Source organism: Conger conger, chromosome 3 (genome assembly GCF_963514075.1).
Source record: "Conger conger chromosome 3, fConCon1.1, whole genome shotgun sequence".
In the NCBI taxonomy this organism is placed as follows: domain Eukaryota; kingdom Metazoa; phylum Chordata; class Actinopteri; order Anguilliformes; family Congridae; genus Conger; species Conger conger.
Genome location: NC_083762.1, coordinates 63,465,452 through 63,484,961, shown reverse-complemented (window position 1 = coordinate 63,484,961; position 19,510 = coordinate 63,465,452). Strand labels below are relative to the sequence as shown.

Below are 19,510 nucleotides of genomic sequence, written 5' to 3'. Positions count from 1 at the left end.
ATTGTACTAGGCCTTGGCTAGCACAGGCAGGACTAACTGTATGTGTCAGCTAAATTAAAAGGACAATACATTTACTGTATTACAACATATACAATACATACACACTCTCAGGGGCATATTGATATTTTCCTGATTGCTTCTTCTTTTAACTCAGCAGCCATCAGTGTTAATCACTACACTTGTTATTAACATCAAATAGCATTTAATATACATGCATGTACCAGCTCGTCAAATAGCATTATGATTATTTGTTCTGATAGATTTCCCATTACTTCCATTTACCGTTTATCTTTAACTATTGATACTGGGACAGTAACTGGTATCCTCTTGAGATTTCTTCCAATGTTTTATCTCAGCTCTGTTTGAGTATTTTTTGCTTCCCACTGGGGAGTTTTTTTATTTTTATTTCACTGGTTAGCTTGGTCTCTACCAATTTCCTGGTTCCTATAAAACATTTTTATGGCTAAGTCCCTGTGAAAACGTGCTGCACAAAACAAACAAAATTGAATTAAATTGAATCAATTTAACTCATCAAAATCATGCAAATTCTTTCCACTTTCAGTGTTTGGGCTGACTCCGCGAACACAACCGTGACAAACCTCTTCCAACCCCCACATCTTCACCGGTGATTGAGCTCCCTACAGCAGAAAAAAATAACTCCCTCCGCTTCCTTTTTTATCAACACAGGATAATTTTTTTCTTTTGAATAACCTGCTCTCTAATTGGGGCCAACTGTCTAATTGCCACATTAGACTCATTAAAATGTGCAAAGGGATGGTGTTAGGGTGTTAGGAAAACAAATAACGTCCCTGGAAATTGCTGGGGGTGACTGTTGGAACATGCGTGCGTACGGTCGTAAGTGGTGGCAAACGAGACTCGGCTGATTAATTACAAGGCCGGGAGTATGGATTTGTGTTTGTGATTGTGCCGTGTCCTTCCTCGCTTCTTACTGAACGCACCCCATCGCATGACCTTGCGCTGCAGCCGAGAGGGCCTTCTGGGCTTTTCCGTAAGGCTGCGGTACCATAAAATAAATGTAAATGTACATTTCATGTTGTGTTATATTTATATAATGTCATTCTTTATATAATCTTGTTTGATACAGGATTTATTTATTTGTGGGACTGAAATCAAATGTGTGAATACTGGTGGTTCGGCTATGCTTTATTTGTTTGTGTAGTGTTGTTTTGCTTATTGTAAAAGGTTGAGAAAATGGTCGGGCTTAGGTGTTGGCGTGTATGTACATGCGCAGTAAGTGTGTATATGTAAATGTGTGTGTGAGAGATCCTCTCTCCAGGGACAGCGGAGAAATCCTCAGGCACCGCTTGTTTTCACAAACATTTAAATACAGGGGAGGGAAATGAGGACAGGCAGTTCTCTCTTGTTCTCGCCTTCTCTCTCTCCCTCTCTCTCTTTCTCTCTCTATCAGACAGGGACCTGCTTGGTCCTAATTAAAGGTCTATTACAGGGATCATCAAATCACGGTCCTCGAGGTTCAAGAACTGCTTGTTTTCCACCCACCCTGTACCTGGAAACCAGGTGTGAACACAGTCTGGCCAATCGGTAGCAGTAATTGTTCATCTGCGTACCTGGGAGAAGAGTCAGGAAGTGAGGGCTGGATTTGGATTCGAGGTTCAGATTTGATGATGGTCTATTACAGTCTCTTCCTTGCTGAGCTCCATCTCCCCTGCCCCCCACACACTCTAAGCCACCTCCCACGCACACACACATGCACACACGCACACACACAGGCACACACACAGACAGGTACTGTCACACGTACACAGACCCACACGCATGCCACACACATGCGCGCTTCCACACAGACATACACAGACATACACGCATCCAGACAGTCACACAAACACACACACATATATACATACACACACACATCAGTCACGCACACACAGACCCACACACACTCACATTCACAGCCACACTCCCTCTCTCACACACACAGACCCACATATGCTCACATTCACAGCCACGCACACATGCTCACATACACACGCACCACACACACTTGCTCTCACACTCCCTCTCTCACACACACACAGACCCAGATATGCTCACATTACACAGACACTCACGCATACAAGCATGCACAAACATACACTCTCTCTCACACACACACACACATTTTATTCTCCACCAGCAGCCTGTAAATGACACTCGGGCTAAAGGCAGGTGAACTCAGGTCAGACGCATTGGACCTGCACACCGGCTGATTTCACACAGTCCGCTACGTGCTGCGACCGCTATAAAGATCAGCCATTATACTGTACGTGTCTCCGGTTACAAATTAAATCAAATCACTCATCTAAAAAATGTATGAATAAATAAAACAAAGCATCCTGCTCAAAATACCCCCCCCCCCCCCCTCCCGCTGTGGTCACTAGGGGGCCCCAATAGGCCTTCTGCCCCAGGGGGGGAGGGTAACTGGATGAGGATTTGGCAGGGTTTCAAGGTCCCGTTCTGGCTCATGGAGAGACCGCTTAGGCGTTAAATACAGGTTACGCTACAGTGGACCGGCACTGAGCAGGTGGGGGTCTGTAACAGAGAGGCGCACAGAGGCCCTTCCTGTTCCTGCCGCAGGGTTTCAACTCTCTCAGACTCTCCGCTGCCATGCAGAATCAATCCCACTGCGCTGAGAATAATACCGCGTTCTTTCTTTGGATGTGGATGCTCTTTGATTTGGGTGTGGGCGGTAGATTGGAATAGTGTTTTTTTAGTGTGGGAGTTCACCAAAATGGCTTTCCGTTGTAAAAGCCTGAAGATTATACTGAAATCATAACTGTGTGATTCATGTGTATGGCAAATTTGTGTTATAAATGGCTGAGATTACAGCTACGTGTGTGGACCATGTATGGCACCACGGATTTGCAATGTACCATATTTATCTCTGTGTGGGTGCGCGTGTGTGTACGTGTATATGTATATTATGTACTCGTTTGTATGTGTGTGTATTTATATACATGTGTATCTGTGCGTGTGTGTACACGTGTGTATGTGCGTCTGTCTGTACAGCTTTGTATCAACATGACCAACGAGAGGATCCACCAGTACACCATGGAGGTTCTCTTCCAGCAAGAACAGGAGGAATGTCTGCATGAGGGAGTCGCTATGGAAACGCTACACTCCCCTGGCAACCAGTCTGCCGTGTTGGATTTCTTCTTCCAGGTACTGGGACCTATGGAGGTAGCGGGGGGTGTCGCGTATCTGTGTTACTGTTTACCCCAACATCTGATTTACCCAATCCTCATGTCCTCGAGTGCCAGAGGCAGACCTGGGTCAAGTACTCTCTGTCAAATAAAGGTACAAAAAGTGCCAAAAAACGTTAAAATGCTTGTTGCTGGTGCCGTACCCTAAAGGTACATAAAATTGTAGACAGCTTGCAATATATAATTAATTTCTAGCCTTTTTGCTTGTAAAACATTCTCATTTGTACCCAAAGAGAACATTATTGTACTTTCAGGGTACATTTGGGAAATTTGATCCTTGAAGAACAAAAACCTCCGCTGTCACTTTATTTCTGGGGTGTATGTCATTTTTGGGACTCAAATACTTTACTGTGCTTGATTGATCTTGCCTGGTGCAATTGAGCCAAATAAGAGAGTTGGGAGTATTTTATATAGGTTCCAGTACACCAAACAAGCTCAGTAAAGCATAGAAAAGCATTTGAATCCAAAACAAATATGTAATTGACCCAGGTCTGGCCATCCCATTATATCTACAAAAGACATGTGAGCGGATGTGTCGACCGGGTTTAACCATCTCTGTAAAAGAGGAGCCATTTGCTAATTTGCGTGCCTAAGCGAAAGCACAGGTTGCCCATTGTAGGCTCCCGCAGACGGCTTCCCCCCCAGATGAAGCCCCCATTTTGTCTGTCAAGGGCTGTGTAGCGAACTGCACACGTCACCGGGCTCATCAGACGTCTGAAGTGTCTGCCGCTGCTGATATTTCCGCATCTCCTGGGGCAGATCGCTTAAGAGCCTGTCTTTTTGTCTCCTCGCGAAGTGACTCAGTGATGAATTAAACAGTTCCGTAAAGACCCACTTCATAATGACATTCTGATCCCTTTCGGGAATTTCCCCGCGTGAGTAGGAAGATTGTAGCGATGCCCGAGGATATATCTCGGATTCCTCCCACCGTTTCCTGAAAGTTTGTACCTCGGTAAGACGATATGGTTCAGATACGCTTGGGTTATTAGTCATACCTTGTCTTGTCTCTTATACTTTTTTAAAGCAGATGGAATTCAGTGCCTGAAAAGGCTCTGTGTCTCTGCTCTTAATCTCAAGGAATATATATTTCACTATGTTGAAATCTACACTACAAGGGACATTCAATGAAAATAAAGAATATTTTTGAAAATATTTTCACTGCAATGTTTTTTTCATCGGATACACATATAGTATGCCAAAAACACAAAACTCTGCCTGTTCTCAAACATTTTAAATGGATTTAAAATGTCCATGTCCATAGTATCAAAATGGCCTCTATCTCTTTGACACTGCTTCCTGTATGTTTATAAGGTAGTATCCTCCACATATGAGACATACTTCCTGTATGTATATAACACTGTCTCCATCATGCCTATATGACTACATGCTAAATAAGACTTTTTCCTCAGTTGTCCATTTGACCTCCTTCTATATCCATACACTCTCTGAAAAAAATCATGTCAAAAGGCATCTTGTGATTCCATAGAATAACTCTATCGAGTTCAAGGGTTTTTTGTCATGCAAAATGGCTCTTTGTCTGAGAGCTCACACCTATGCTAGAAGGTTCCATAAAGAATTACATATTTTTTCTGATAGTGTAGCCTGCTGTAAAAATGTCAGCTTCACCAGCTGGTCAAGCTGATCGTATTGCTAGTTATGGGCAGGTCAACCAGGATGGCCAAGCTGGTCATACACTGGTCTAGCTGGGTATGAGCTGGTAGCTTGTCTGACCTGGTTTCAAAACATAGCTTGAGCCGGTCTGAATTGGTCAACCAGCTAAAACATTTTTTTCAGCAGGGTAGGGCTCTGAGTGACTTTGCGTCCTCCCTTCCCAGAAGCCGCAGGGCCTGCTCTCTGTTCTGGACGAGGAGAGCCAAGCCTTGCGCCCGGCCGAGCAGAACTTCTACAGGAAGCTGCAGGGTCAGCTGGAAACGGCCGGTACCAACGGCAGAGCCGGGGGCATCTTCCTGTCCACCAAGGATGGCAACGGCAACCCCCCGCCCAAAGACCAGGGCCCCTCGTTCACCGTCACGCACTACGCTGGCAAGGTGAGCCCCGAGGATAAGCAACAGCTGACTGTATGCAAGGAACCGTAAAACTGAATAACTGATGGTGAACCATACAGGTGGAAGTGAGTCTATATAGATATACCGACTGTAAACAGTACAAGTAATGTATAGTGACTGACTAGATTGGAATTGAATTGAATTGAATTGAATTGAATTGAATTGAATTGAATTGAATTGAATTGAATTGAATTGAATTGAATTGAATTGAATTGAATTGAATTGAACTGTCAAAATCAGCCACAGTTCATTACAATAACACTCTCACCTTAAAATTTTGCCTGCTTTTGCTTTTACATTTTGATAACAGGTCCTGCATGACTCCACTCAATTGATCTTTTTTTTTTGGGGGGGGGGGTGAGCCCTCCCAGAATCCGGCACAGAGGGGGACAGCCCCAGTCTGTGTATTTAGTGCTGCATATTGCATTGTTTAGCAGTGATTTGCATTGCTTGTTTTCAGTGCTAAGTAAACATCCACCTGCTCTGTGTGAAACCGGGTATCCCTCCCACACCCCCTCCAGCTATGTTAACCTTTCCAGTGTCTCCTCGGTTGGCCCCCAGGCTCCATTGGCCCTTGGAGTGAGGGGGGGGGGGGGGGGGGGGGCGGGGGTGCACGGTGCACAGCATAGCCAGCCGCAGGGTGTCCCCCTCCCCCCACAACCCCCCATACCTAACCTTTTCACAGCGTGGTCCCTAAACACAGTAGCTCGACCAGGCTCCTGCTGCAGTTAAAGATAGCTCCACTGCCCACCAGTGAAGCACACTGCTATTGAGCTATTTATTAGCTAGACCTGTTTTTCAGACCAAATATAGAATGGAAATATAGAAATGTGATCTAAGTAACTTTGACTGTGGGATGATTGTTGGTGGTTTGAGTATATCAGAAACTGCTAATATCTGGTGATTTTCACGCACAAAATTAAGTTTGCAGAGAATTATGCAGTGGAGAAGGACCAGACTGGTCGAAGCTGACAGGAAAGTGACAGTCACACAAATAACCACACATTACAACAGTGTTATGCAGAAGAGTATCTCTGAACACGCAAAGCATCAAACCTCTAAATCGATAGTAGCAGAAGACCAATCAGTCTAAAAAATAAGTCTAATATATACCTAATAAAGTGCTCACTGAGTGTATATACATTATTAGTATTCTGCTACTGTAGCCCATCCACTTCAAGGTTTGACATGTTGTGTGTTCAGAGATGCTCTTCATTGCCACACGATTGGCTGATGAGATATTTGCACTAACAAGCTGGTGTACAGGTACACCTAATAAAGTGGTCACCGAGTGTATGAATAATAAAATAGGTAATTGAAATGCTCTTTGACTCTGTAGATTCAGAAGAGCGCAGTATGACAGGGAAGGATTCCCAACTGAGAGCGGGGGGGAGGGACAGACTGTACCGCACTTTGGCACTTTCATTCATTACCAGAGACGCTACATAATTCCTGTGATATAATTGTGTATGCTTCTTGGCAAACAAGAGCAATCTTCATAGCTTCAAAGGGGAAAAAAGCATTCTTTGTCTACTAATTCCATGGAGGGATGCAGTAGGGTGGGAGCGTTTGAAGGTTCCAGAAAGTTCCATCTTGTCATACGCACTCACACATATGCACACACTCCGCCCCGAAGGGCGTTTGACAGACAGGCGTGTGGGAGGAGCTTCTCCGCGCTTCATCAGCGCTGACGTGTTTATGTGTCCTCCCGCTGACAGATGACCTACGACCTCACAGGGTCGCTGGAGAGGAACAAGGACGCCCTCCCACAAAACCTCCTCTGCGTGATGAAGTGTGAGTCTTCGCCTTTTCTCTTTTCGTCCTCATTCCGTTCACGCTCACACTTTCTCTTTCTGATCCGAGGCTTGTTTCGGGAAGACAGGGTCTCAATCGGCGACTCATTATCCAGTGTCCGTTATACGCGCGCTAGTCTTGGGGGGGTTCCAGCGCCGTGAATGGGCCACATTCATAAACTTGTGGAAATACTTGCAGGGCCTCCGTTGATGTTAATTGCCGGGTGTAATTCCCATGACAGGGAAGTCTGATTCACTCATTAATATTGTGCGCCACTCTGTCATTCAGACGCGGGATAATTGCCTTTTTGTGTGCAGCTGTTTGGCTGTTTATTTGCATGTTAATTGAGGCGGCGAGAGACGGAGATTGATGAGGGAGACGGGATCGGGCGGGAGGCGGGGTGCTTTGCGATGGCCACCAGGGGGCGCCGTTACCGTCGCCCCTGCTGACTGTCCGCAGCCGTTCCCCAGGCCTCGCCTGTGCTAATGCCCCAAATCGGGACGTCAGAGCAACACATTCAACACTGAACCAACTCTGATAAAGCGGTTATCCCTTTTGGACAGATCCCTACAGCCAAGCTAAATCTCTCCGTTCCACAAACTTGAGCCGACTGGTTTTCTCCTTCCTACCTGGTGGTTCCTCTCACATTACCTGTACATACTGACCCCCCAAGTGGTGGAGGGAACCACCCATGCTAGTCAACCCATCGCAGATTGCAGATTGACCCACCTCATCTGGTTTTGTTTTCCTGCATTCCCCTTTTAAACAAATTCAGGTGTTTATTATTTGAGCTACTTACAAAGGTATGTCATTTGTATGTGTTCAGAATTTGTATTTTGGTTCTTGGTTAGCACAGTTAACTAGGATTATTGCTTTTGTGATGTGGCGTATACACTTGCTGGTCTGGGACTGTTGTTAGCTTCTGCTAAATCAATTTAATGTCCAGTCTCCCCACACCCCAAACTCCTCTCCTATCCCAGCCCAGGAGATATCCCCGGTTAGCTTTCCGCACTCGATTCCGGCGCTTTCCGTCTATTTTTCCAGGTGAAAGGTCGGCGCGGCCCTGGGAAACGGCGCTAAAAGGCCGCTCAGATCTCCCGGCACCGCGTGGCTTCGTGCGCATTTCCGAAACGAAAGGAGACAATTACCCCTGGCGCCTGCTTTAATTGCCGCTAATCATTTACATCTCCCGTTTATTTTCTCTCGCTCCCTCTCCCACCCTGTCGGGCCATTCATCGCGGAGCACACTCAGCAGCATTGTCGGGACGGCCCCGGGGCTGCCCGCTGGGGCCCCTGGCCGAGCTAGGGCCCGGTTTGGCCTCCCCTACGCACCCCGCTACTGTGCGGGGAGATGGGCCCACCAACGCCTCAATGCCTCCATTGTTGACAGAGGGCCATACAGTGTGTTTTCAGAGGCATCGACTTCACATCTGGAGCGATTGTTTATCTTGGTAACCCTCCCCTAAAACACCCTGCCCCCTGCCCCCTTTCTCTTGGCTCGCGCAGCCAGCGAAAATGTGGTCATCCGTCAAGTGTTCCAGGCCAAGCTGACACAGACTGGGTCGCTGGTCCCCCCCCACCACCGCCTTAAACTCCGAGGGCCCAAAGCTGCCCTTCTCCTCCAGAAGATGACATCAGCCAGTGCTGTCCAGGAGCCAAAGAAGTATCTGGACCTCACTAAGGTAGTGTTTCGGGTGGGACCGTGAGAGCGTTTCTGTGTCTGTGTGTGTATATGTATTTGTGTGCGTGTGTACGTGTGTGCCTGGGTGCATTTGTGTGTGCGTGGGTATGTGTGTGTGTTTGTGTGTGTGCGTGTCTGTGTGTATGTGCATATTTACATGTGTGTGTGTATGTAAGTGTGTCTGTCTGTGTGTGCACACGCAAGATTGTGTGCATGGGTAGGCGTGTGTGTGTTTGCGCGCATGTGTGTAAGTGTGTGTATGTGTGCATGTACGCGTGTGTCTGTCCGTGTGTGTATTGTTTTGTGGTGGGGCAGTGTTCAGTGTGCTAGTCTCAGTGGGGGGGTGGGTGTTGTGAACAATGGCAGCTCAGTCTCCCAGCTGGATGTAATGGTGTTTATTCAGTCACTCTCTCTCTCTGCTTGTTAACACTCATCTCTCTCAACCTTCTGGGTGCCCTGACCAGATGTGGCCTTCTTGTTTGTTTGCTCTGTTTGTTTGTGTTCCTAACTGTTTCTTGGTCAGTCTGAGAGGTTGGCTGCCATACAATCACGATAATATTTAAGAATAAGGAACCGTGAACATAAACAAAATCTCTTTGCATATTGTGCACAATTTTTCACTTTTGATTTATGAGTTTTGAGATTTGATAAGCATGTGAGTGTATTCTTGTGTCAACACATCCACCCGTGTGTGCATGTGCATTTTTGTTTGTGTTTTCGTGTGTCTGCACGCGTGTGTGTGTGTCTGTGTGAATGCGCATGCTTGTGTGTGTGTGCGTATGTATGTGTGTGTGTGTGTGTCTGCATGCGCATTTTCGTTTGTGTGTGTGTATACATGTGCATGTCTGTGTGAATGCGTGTGCTTGTGTGTGTGTGTGCATATGTTTGTGTGTGTCTGTGTGCGCATTTTCATTTGTGTGTGTGTGTATGTATGGGTGTGTGTGTGTGTGTATGTGTGTTCACGTGTGTGTTTGTGTTCCTCTTCTGTGACTCTCCGGGTGATGGCCGTGCTAAATGATTAGCAGGTCAGGTCAGGTCATTAGTGAGAGTTAAAGCCCAGTTTCCAGTGTGTTCTGCCAGCGTCTCCCTCCGCGGGCAGGACAAACACCCGGGCCTCCTCTATTTATATCTCCATGAGGGCAGCGGCCGGCGGAAGTGCCCTCCATTAGCAGCCCTTACCCCGAACGCGCTTTCCATGAATCCCCATTGATCCGGGCCGCGCTGTAGCTTTTCCCCGCTCCGATCGAAACAGCTGGCGACCGAGGCCACCGCCACCACGGAACATTCCGGCTGATCCCGCGGCTTCTCTCCCTCGTTCGGCCGCCCGTAAAACCAGGTCACGGCAGAGCGCGGCTCTCAGCGAATGAAACGGGAAACCCGAACTGCAGTTTCAAATGCCCTCCTCCCTTACGTAACTGTCCTAGGGCACTGGCGAGTCATAACATGTCTTTATCAACAGGAGAAAGCGTCATAGCATCATCGGCTTGATGATATAACATTCGCTCTGTGTTATTGTAAGAGGAATACTAGATACTGGGGCAACCGTACAGTTGAATGAAAGCATTTGGAAAAAGATTTCTCCATTTTGAGCTACTGTATGAGGCTTTAAAGTGCCTGTGGATAGGGCTCTCTCCACAGCTTAGTCCTTGTTATTGGTGTCCCTGGCCCTGCCACAATGCACATCTTGTTTCCCACAACACAATCAAATCAATCTTTCAGTCTCCAGGAAACCCAGGTTCACCTGGTTTATCTAGCTTTTTATTTTATTTTATTATTTTTTCCTTCCGTGGGCCTTGTTTGTCCAGGCCTAGCCGAGCATTCTTGTTTCCCAGAAGGAACCCACTTAGTGCCCCGGTCTTTCTGTTAGGTTGTTAGGGGTGACGTTGCCATGCCAACACTCTAGTGGGGGGTCGGTAGAACCCACAAACAGAGGTCTCCATTATTACCTGATTCCCGGCTGCTTCTCCTGAAGGGTCTAGCAGGGAGGAGAATAATGACTCCCTTGTACATAATGACAGCCCATCCCTGGAGAAGTGTGCTTGGTTCTGTGACATGAGGCAGGGCCAAGAAACCCTCAATTACCCCCAAATCTGCGGAGCACAGAGCCAAGATGGAGGACCTAAGCCTCACACAATGTGTCTGTAGAAGAGACTCTCTTTACCAGTCTGGCTTCAGTGAGGGTTTTGATATGGGACACCCATTATCAGCAGCATTCCCTCTGACTGCTTTGTGAACCCCTTTTTGGGACAACATGCTGGTTGGACATCAACAATAGCATGTTAAAAGCACATTTGATATAGTTATAAGCACATGTAAACCTCGGATTATGTTAAAAGTACATCTGGTTATTTATTGTCAGACAGTCCCTTCAGAAAATAGTTGATCAATGACAATTATAATTCCTTCCCATGCGGAAAAGATCCTTCCAAAATAGCAAAGGTAACACTCAAAATCATGTAGTTTAACTTGGCATGATAGGTGTGGCTAGGTATCCTTATTTTGTCTTTATTACTTATTACTTGATAACAATTGTATTTATTGAATTACGTAGTTGTACGTTGGGTATTTTTAAAGGTGTGAGGATAATTGATTCCTGGAAGACTGAAGACTGGAGTTTGTCATTGATGGAGGTCTAAAACTGACCCACAAATCTCCCCTAGAATGTAGGCTATGTTTTGCACAGGGGGCAAGTGCTATTTGTCAAATAAAATCTCACTTGATTCAGCTGCTGTGTCGCATCTGCAGAGATTATAATGCTGTTTGTCTGAAGCCATTACTGTGACAACACCAGTAAAGAAAAACAACACGCTAAAAGAAATGTGAGAAACGACTGCATTCGTGTGATGAATTGGCCCCTGGTTCACCTGTTTGCGTGGCGCTGTTCGCTGCCCCGTCACGTCCTTGTCTTGTATGAGGCCAGCCAGAACCTCCCCTGCAGCGGTACAGTTCCCTGCCTTTCTCCGTCCTGACATCTCAGCCTCCTCGTCTGAAGCTCCTTGTCGTCCATTTTGTTTCAGCTCCTGAAGAAGAAAGGGAGCTCCTCGCTCTTGCAGCGTTTGGAGCGCAGTGGACCGGTCACGGCCGCCATCCAGCTCAGGGTGAGCATAAGGACCAGGGGCGATAGAGCGTAGCTCGGGGCAGAATCACCCCCCAGGGGTGGGTGGGGTCGGGGTGGGCACACCGGCATTCTCTCCACGTGTCACTGACAACTGTCAGAGCGGTCTAAGCTCCTGGGGGGAAACTGTGTTCTCGGTTGAGTCCTGTGTACTGAACTGTACTCTTGGGCACGCGCACCTGACTCTAGAGCAAAGGGTACTTAAACTTTATGTCCCATGATATTGTAGGTTTTTTTCTCTTGCTTTCTACTGTTATTCCCTCTATTCTTCATAGACCAGGGGTGGACAGTTCCATTCCTGGAGGGTCAGTATGTAGGTTTTTTGACAAATTGCCCAGTCTCAATTAGTTAATTACCTTTGCACACCAGCAGTGGTTCTGTTGTACATTAAACCGCAGCACAATAACATAGAGAGATATGAAAACAATTATCAGATGGGGTTCATGAGCTTATCAATGACTTCAGCAACAATGTCAGCCAGGCTAAGGAAATCATTAAGAGCAAGAAATTTCCCATGATCTCATAAAACAGAAACAGATCCTTGCTCACCCCTTTCCTAGTTTCTGAACGTCAGCCATATTGTAAATAGCGCATAGCTTATAAATAAAGCGCTGGCTTGTTTTCCTCCAGCGGTCTCCGTAACAGAATAGAATAATCTGGCTCAAACCGCAGGGGTGGCGGTTACGCCCCTGAGGTCATTCTGTTTGCCGCGCTCTTACGCAGTGGAAAGAAACCGGAGTGCGTCTGGAAGTGTGCAGACGCGCACGGCGTGCTTCCTGACCCCGTCACCGTCTCACGTATTACCCCAGAGAGTAAAAGGCTGTTGTTTCTGAGCCTGGACTCGTGTGCCTACTCAGCGAGACCATGCCGTCACAAATACAGAGATGATCTAATCCAGAAAACATCAACGACCAGTATTATTGGGGTGGGTGAAGGCGGGGGGGGGGGGGGGTCTCTCTCCAGAATTAGTCGAAGAAGGGTTTATAGACAAGCGGAACAGTTCCAGTCTCTGAAACTCCATGAAGCAGGCAAGGAGTCTGAATTAACTACATTTGGAGCATCATATTTTATGGAATAAATAGTCCCCTAAGGAAAAATCAGGCTGTACGCCCGCATGTACAAATAGACCCAAGTGCCTGTGTTTTGCTGTCAACCAAATTACATGCCAGAGAAAGTACATCTTACGTCATTAATTGTCTTTGATTTTTTGCTTTGTTTTGGCTTTTTCCAGCGAGGGTTATTGAGGATTTTGGTTGTTTCCGATAATGAGGGTCACATATACTGTCTGTTCCTTGGGCGTGATTGCGTGGCGTAAATATCTCCTATGGATTACCCATATGTCAGCATCGACGCCTGCCTAGGTACCCCTGGCTTATCTGATCGATGTCGCTGAATGCTGGATTGTGACATCATCAGGTTTCCGTCACTCACACAAATAGGAAGGAGGCATTTCACTGTATTGATGGCACCATACGCAAATTGGCCCAAATCATCACATTTTGGAATGGGGGCAATGGTTTCTAATCGTTTTCTCTGAATTGCACTCTCAGAAATAAAGGTACAGTGGAGAAATATTTTTCTTGTTTAAGGAACAAATTCCTACATGTACCCAGAAGGTATATTAATTTGGGAACAAATAAATACCTTTTACAAGCAAAAGGGTGCAAATTAATTATGTACTGCTGTACTGCTATCGGGTACCCAGTGACAAGCCTTTGTATGTTTTTAGGCACTTTTTGTACCTATCTTCTGAGAGTGTAGAGCCATGTACAAATTTGTTTAAGGCATTGTGGTATTGATGGCCAACCCTTTGAAATACCTTTGCAGAGTCTTATGACTTCTATATGGTTTCCAGGATGATAATTTATCCATGATCATGCATTTGAAAGCATAGGCTTGACGTTGAGCCTAGCTCATCTTCATAATAAACCTTTTATGTTATTTATATTTCCGAAAACGTTTTCCTCTTCTCCTCCTGCATGATCCAGAACTCTCTAAGCGAGATCATCAGCAAGCTCCAGGGGTGCACTCCGCACTTTGTGCAGTGCGTCAAACCAAACAAGACCAAGCAGGCGGACGCCTTCGACAGCGCCCACGTGTCCTCACAGCTGCACTATGTGGGGGTTCTGGAGATGGTCAGGATGATCCGCTACGGGTACCCGGTCCGACTCCCCTTCGCAAACTTCCTGGTCCGGTGAGTAATCCCCCCCTCCCCCCGGATCTACCCTCGCTTTGCCAGTCTATATCTCTTACCACCAAACCTCGAAATACTTTAAAGTTATCTCCCTTGGTTTGAAACTCTAGATGCTGGCAAAATGTTAAAAAACTCACTATACAAATACTATGCAAATCACTATACAGAATGCATATACGGAATTAATTATACAGAACATTTAGTTTTTTTGGTTCTCTCTCTCTCGACAAAAAAAGGCACATATACGGTGTGTCTGTCATTGTAACCTCAGTTGTATGCGCTAATATGCCATGTTTCACATTTAGGTTCTTACCGCAGCTCCACTCCATGGTTTATGGAAAAAATAACCCTTGTGCAACATTTCAAACAGTCCCCATTTGTTAATGGCGGCTCTTAAAGATTGGCACAGCCTCTGTGCCAGGTCAGGACGAACTGAAACTCAGGAACACGAAGAGAAATGTGCCTCATGAGCTCATATGGCTTATTGTGAAATCTCCGCCTCTGTCACCCTTCCAGAACGAGAAAGAATACGGTGTTCCGACACTCTCGTCGCCCTGAAGAGAGGGGCTCGGAGGCGCTCGCCAGCCAATTTGCGCTAAACACACAGCGGTCGCTGTGCCATGTCATAGTGACAGACTCTCACACTCACACACACACACAGAATGGGAACAAAGCCCTTTTTGGTTTCTTTTCTTTTTCCAAAGACCAACACTTTCACAGCTTTGAAGAGCTCGGTTTTCTCTTTCCCTCTGCGTGTTTCTTTCTCTCTCTCTCTCTCTCTTTCTCGCTCTTTCCATCTCCGCATCCCCAGAACAGCTTCTTTTAAATGGGGGGGGGGGGGGGCAGGATTCTCTCCATCTTGCTTCATTCTGCGATAGATAAAAGGATTACAGACCTTGTGCATTAACATTCCAGTCAGATAATGAAGAGGTAGGGGGCAGGGGGGTGTAAGGGGTCACGTGGTGAGAATAGTTTCCACCACCCTGGAGTAAACATCATTAATCTCCTACCCGCACCGGCTCTCCTCGCCAAAAAACGTGAGCGACAGCCACCCTCACTGATGGCATTAGCGTAGGGGCTTCCTCGAAAAATGGCAGCGATTAAAGATGAGAAATTGTACTGAAATAATCATTTCTGCAGTCGAAGATCTCCACGCACCCCTCTGTGTACACAAAAGACTTTGGACTTCAAGTGGGAGGGGTGGACAAAGAGGAGTCTTTCATGTCCCAAGATGAACCGGGCCTAAACCCTTTAGGGTGCTCACAAAAAAATTGAATCTGTCAATTGATACCTTTTAGCACCTGTCTCTGTTTTTGCATTTGTGATTACCCAAATTGAATCCACCAGTCTTATGGTTTATTATTTAACTGATGTGGTGGACTTTATCACAGAAAATGTCCATATATCGCATGCTAATGCTAATCCAGTTGTCCGTGTTGTCATACGGTTCCTCTGAATTGCTTTATCAGTAATTCCCTTTGCTGCAGATGTTAGATATCTTTCTGTCAAAGTTGAAAAAAGAAATACTGCGATTGTATTTTCTTGTTGGATTGGTTTAGCGTCTTGGTTAGAACTATCTATTCCACTATGAAGTACTGGTACATGTTTGAAGTACACTTTATCTTCTAGTATCATTCACTGTTCTAGAAAGTTACCTGAAATAGCATCAACTTATACTCAGTATACTGTATGCTATACCTAGAAACCTCTGGGACCACATGACTCTAAATCCAAGTTCAATCCATGTCCTCAAAATGGGAAGTTGCAATAAAGTAGGTGACACAATCCTTCTCTACTTCTCTCTGACTAATTTATTTTCCCCTTCAAATTTTCTTGTGGTGGACAGGACAAAAGCCAGACAAGTCAATTAATCAATCAGTTCGTCAACCATACAATCAATCAGTCCAATTTGATTAGAAAAATCAAACAAAACGAGCACCACGGACCTCTTCGCAGATAAAATTCTGTGTAACTAATTCATAAGATGTCCCAGGGGAACCTTTTGCACATATTCAATTGCTACCGTAGGAAGGATATTATGTAGGTAATATAAATGATTATCTCTGAAGGGACAAATCAATTATATTACTGATTCCTATGAATCCTTCTTGAAAGCGGACTCTTCTTGGAGTAGTGATATGTGTTTCTCTGTCTCCTTGAGCCCACCAAAAACACAAAGAACTACTTCATGTTCATTTAGACAGTGGGGCACCATGAATTAGCATAATGTGCTATCCACCCTTGCCTTTCACTTTCAGAGCTTTTAATTCCTCTGAGTGCATTCTTTTACCTTCGCTCCTTCTCCATATCAGAGAAATCAAATTGACCAGAGTTCAGATTTACTTCTTTATGTCCTTCTTTCTCTTTAATATCTGGCTGAAAAGACCCTCTCTTATCTCCCAGGGCTGCCAACCTAAGATGGCGCTGGGAGGACAGTAATTGATAAATGAATCGTCTCTCACTTCCCCGTCACGTTTTTCCTTCTTCCTGCGTTCGGCGTTGTCGGGGGGGGGCGCGCGGCATCGAGCGGGAGGCGTGCGCGTCGTGTGGCGGCGGGGTGCGGCCGTTTAACATCACAATGGGGCGTCGCCGGGCCAGACGGGGACTTGCAGCGGGGGCCCGTGGAGGGAGGGGCGATTGTGATGTAAATGTGGCGTTTCTTTTTTTTTCTTCTTTCCATTTTTTTTTTCAGGGGGTTGGTTTGAAATTCATGTTGATTTGCACGCCCCTTTGTGGACGCTCCCTTGGGGTGACCTTTCATTTAGTGCGCCATTCATCATGGCTCTGCGCATTGTGTGCGGACCTCGGGACCGCTGTGCTTTACATCAGGTGCGGACGGTAATGCCCGGGGATTAATACAGCCGTATCACAGGCCTTGGCTCTCCCTCTGCGGAGAGGACTCCCCCATTCACGCCATCCTGCTCTCTCCCCCACGCCTTTCGCCTCCTCGTACGTCTTTGGTAATTGCGATGTCTCCTCACGCCTCCTCATTTACCGCAGCGTCTCCGAGCTCCTCCCTGAACCTCCCCGTGTTCTCCCTACGCCTCCTCGCACATCCTGCTTAATCACGGCGTCTCGCGTCTCCTCCCTGCACCTCCGATGTATTAATCCGTTTTTTCTCGCTTTAACCTTCTCACACCTCTTCTTCGCTTCTGGTGCATTCTAACTCCTTGTTGGTCCTCCAAGTGTTTTTTAGCTGTTAATTACCGTGGTTCCCTTCCCCCTTCCCACTTCAGTGAGCCGCTCGCAGCTGCTCACACCTGATGTAGCGGGTGTAAACTTAGTGGAGGAAGAGGGGATATCTCATTTAACTCGGCACGAATGTGGCATGCCCTGCTTGAAAGGTGCGAAGACGAACACAGACACATAGTGTCTAGTACGGTACATGGCGTTCATTTGTTGTGGCTTGCGGTCCATAAGCTTTAGTCATTCACTGAAAGAAAAAGAAAAAAACAACAAAAGAAACTAATTCAATTAATTCTCATTCTTGGCTATCCTTGAGATAGCCAAGGCAGAAATAGTGTCTAAGCCAGCGCCACTCAACTCCACGTCCTTCAGCTGCAGTGTCTGCAGGTATTTGCTCCCACTGTGTGCTACACCACCTTCACTTATTATTTTACCTGCTTGGTTCAGATAATAAGCTCATTGGTGAAATCATGTCGTGGAGCGCATATTTGAAGCAAACGCCTGCAGACACAGCGGCCAGTAGGACGTGGAGTTGAGTATTGCTGCTCTACCCTGAAAAAAAAAAAAACTTAAGAGATGAAGGACAGAGCTGAGGACAAAGCACTACAGTGATTAGTCTAAAGTCCAGTCCACCCTCCATCTCTAATTTCTATGGGGATGGAGAATGAGTGTACAAATGCGTCTTCATATGCCACCTCTGTGTATTTGCGTGTGTGTGTGGGTGCGGGTACAGTACATATGAGTGAATGCTTACTTATGTGTGTCTGCGTGTGTGTGCGTACGTATTTGCGCGCGCGTGTATGTCTGTGTGTGTATTGAAAGGAGGATGAAGCATGTCTCCCTGAGCCTTGATTTCAAGGGTATATATTTTTGAATGAAAGAGGAGAAACACAATGGGCCTCCAGTTCCTCACAGTGCCGGTCTCGCACAGCGTCTCGTTCTAATGAAACCAACGCTGCCATAAATCACCCTAGCATTCCGGACAGCTTCGGCACGTCGCTTCTCCTCAGCAATGCACCCCCCAACCCCCCCGCCCCCCCACTGTCTCCCCACAAATTCACTGTGTTATTGAATTTTGATTTGATAAGATATTATAGAGGGTTAAGGTCAATTGCATTTGCAGCTGCTTTTATCAGCCACAATAATTTTATGTGAAAAGGGTTTGGACAGTAGCACGCTGCCCTGGTTAAACATTTGGTTTCTAACTGGTGATTGGACCGGACTGCCCTGTATCCTATATATATTTGTAATGTACTGAATAAGCTGTTCCCAGTTTAACACAAAATGCTACAAGGACGCTGAGAAACATTGCCTACAAATTGGAACATGTGTCCTTTTCAGAAATGTTCTGAAATAAAAAAGAAAATGGGTCGGTTCAGGTAAACACAGAAATATATATTTGTTTTATTAATATTTGTTTTAGGGCATGTTTGTCGTTTTTGAGGTTAGACTTTTTTTAGTTGCATAATTAATATGAATCAATTTCAGCTTCCAAATTGAATTTGATATTAACTTTTCTCAAAAAAAGATATGAGATTAATTTTCTATATGAAACACGCTAGAGCTTGCATAAACATTTGTACTGTTGACATGTGGTTTGGCCTTTGAAAAATATCCAGAGTGAACAGAAAAGAGGAATTATAATATGTTTTTTACCAGAATGCTACCAGACGTCAGAGAGTAGCAGAGAACATTCAGTTTTTGCTTTGTTGAATAAAACAGGACCTGCTATCGCAGTGTGCACCTGCGGCATGTGCTGGAATGGGAGAGGAACACGGGAACATTTGGCTACTTTAAAATTTCCTTATCATTATTTTGCTCAAAATGGAAAGTTTGTACGTAAAATCTGTATAGATAAGCGATGGGATAGGGATGAATATTTGCTAGATGATGTGTAGAAAGTGGTAAGGTTTGTATTTTGTTTCAATGTGTATCGAGTGCTTGGACACAGATTTTTATGAGGCTTTCAACTCCCCCTAATACCCTTCACCCCATTTAAACTTATCGCCTCATTGTGACCATATGACACTATCCCCAAGGGGCACACAAAATTCCAGGATATAAATAATTTTTATATATGTACACATAAGAGGTCACAGATCCAGAAGTTTCTGCAGGCTTTATGGCCCTGTCGAGGGGGCGTATGGTGTCTCAGAGACAACGCATTACCATTCAGACTGGGGGGTGAGTGAAAGTTCATAGACAACTTGGTTCCTTAAATCAAAAAACAAAACAAAACAAAACAAAAAA

The 19,510-nt window shown here is 45.7% G+C and overlaps 1 protein-coding gene across 1 annotated transcript in view; it reads left to right on the top strand.

Moving 5' to 3' along the window:
- LOC133123507 (unconventional myosin-XVI-like) overlaps positions 1 to 19,510 on the top strand; it is a 118,115-nt gene that overhangs the window by 63,045 nt on the left and 35,560 nt on the right. The window contains exons 21-26 of the mRNA XM_061233977.1: positions 3,031 to 3,183; positions 5,060 to 5,272; positions 7,009 to 7,084; positions 8,591 to 8,766; positions 11,783 to 11,863; positions 13,869 to 14,074. Of these exons, the coding sequence (XP_061089961.1) occupies positions 3,031 to 3,183; positions 5,060 to 5,272; positions 7,009 to 7,084; positions 8,591 to 8,766; positions 11,783 to 11,863; positions 13,869 to 14,074 (905 nt within the window). The remainder of the gene's footprint in view (positions 1 to 3,030; positions 3,184 to 5,059; positions 5,273 to 7,008; positions 7,085 to 8,590; positions 8,767 to 11,782; positions 11,864 to 13,868; positions 14,075 to 19,510) is intronic.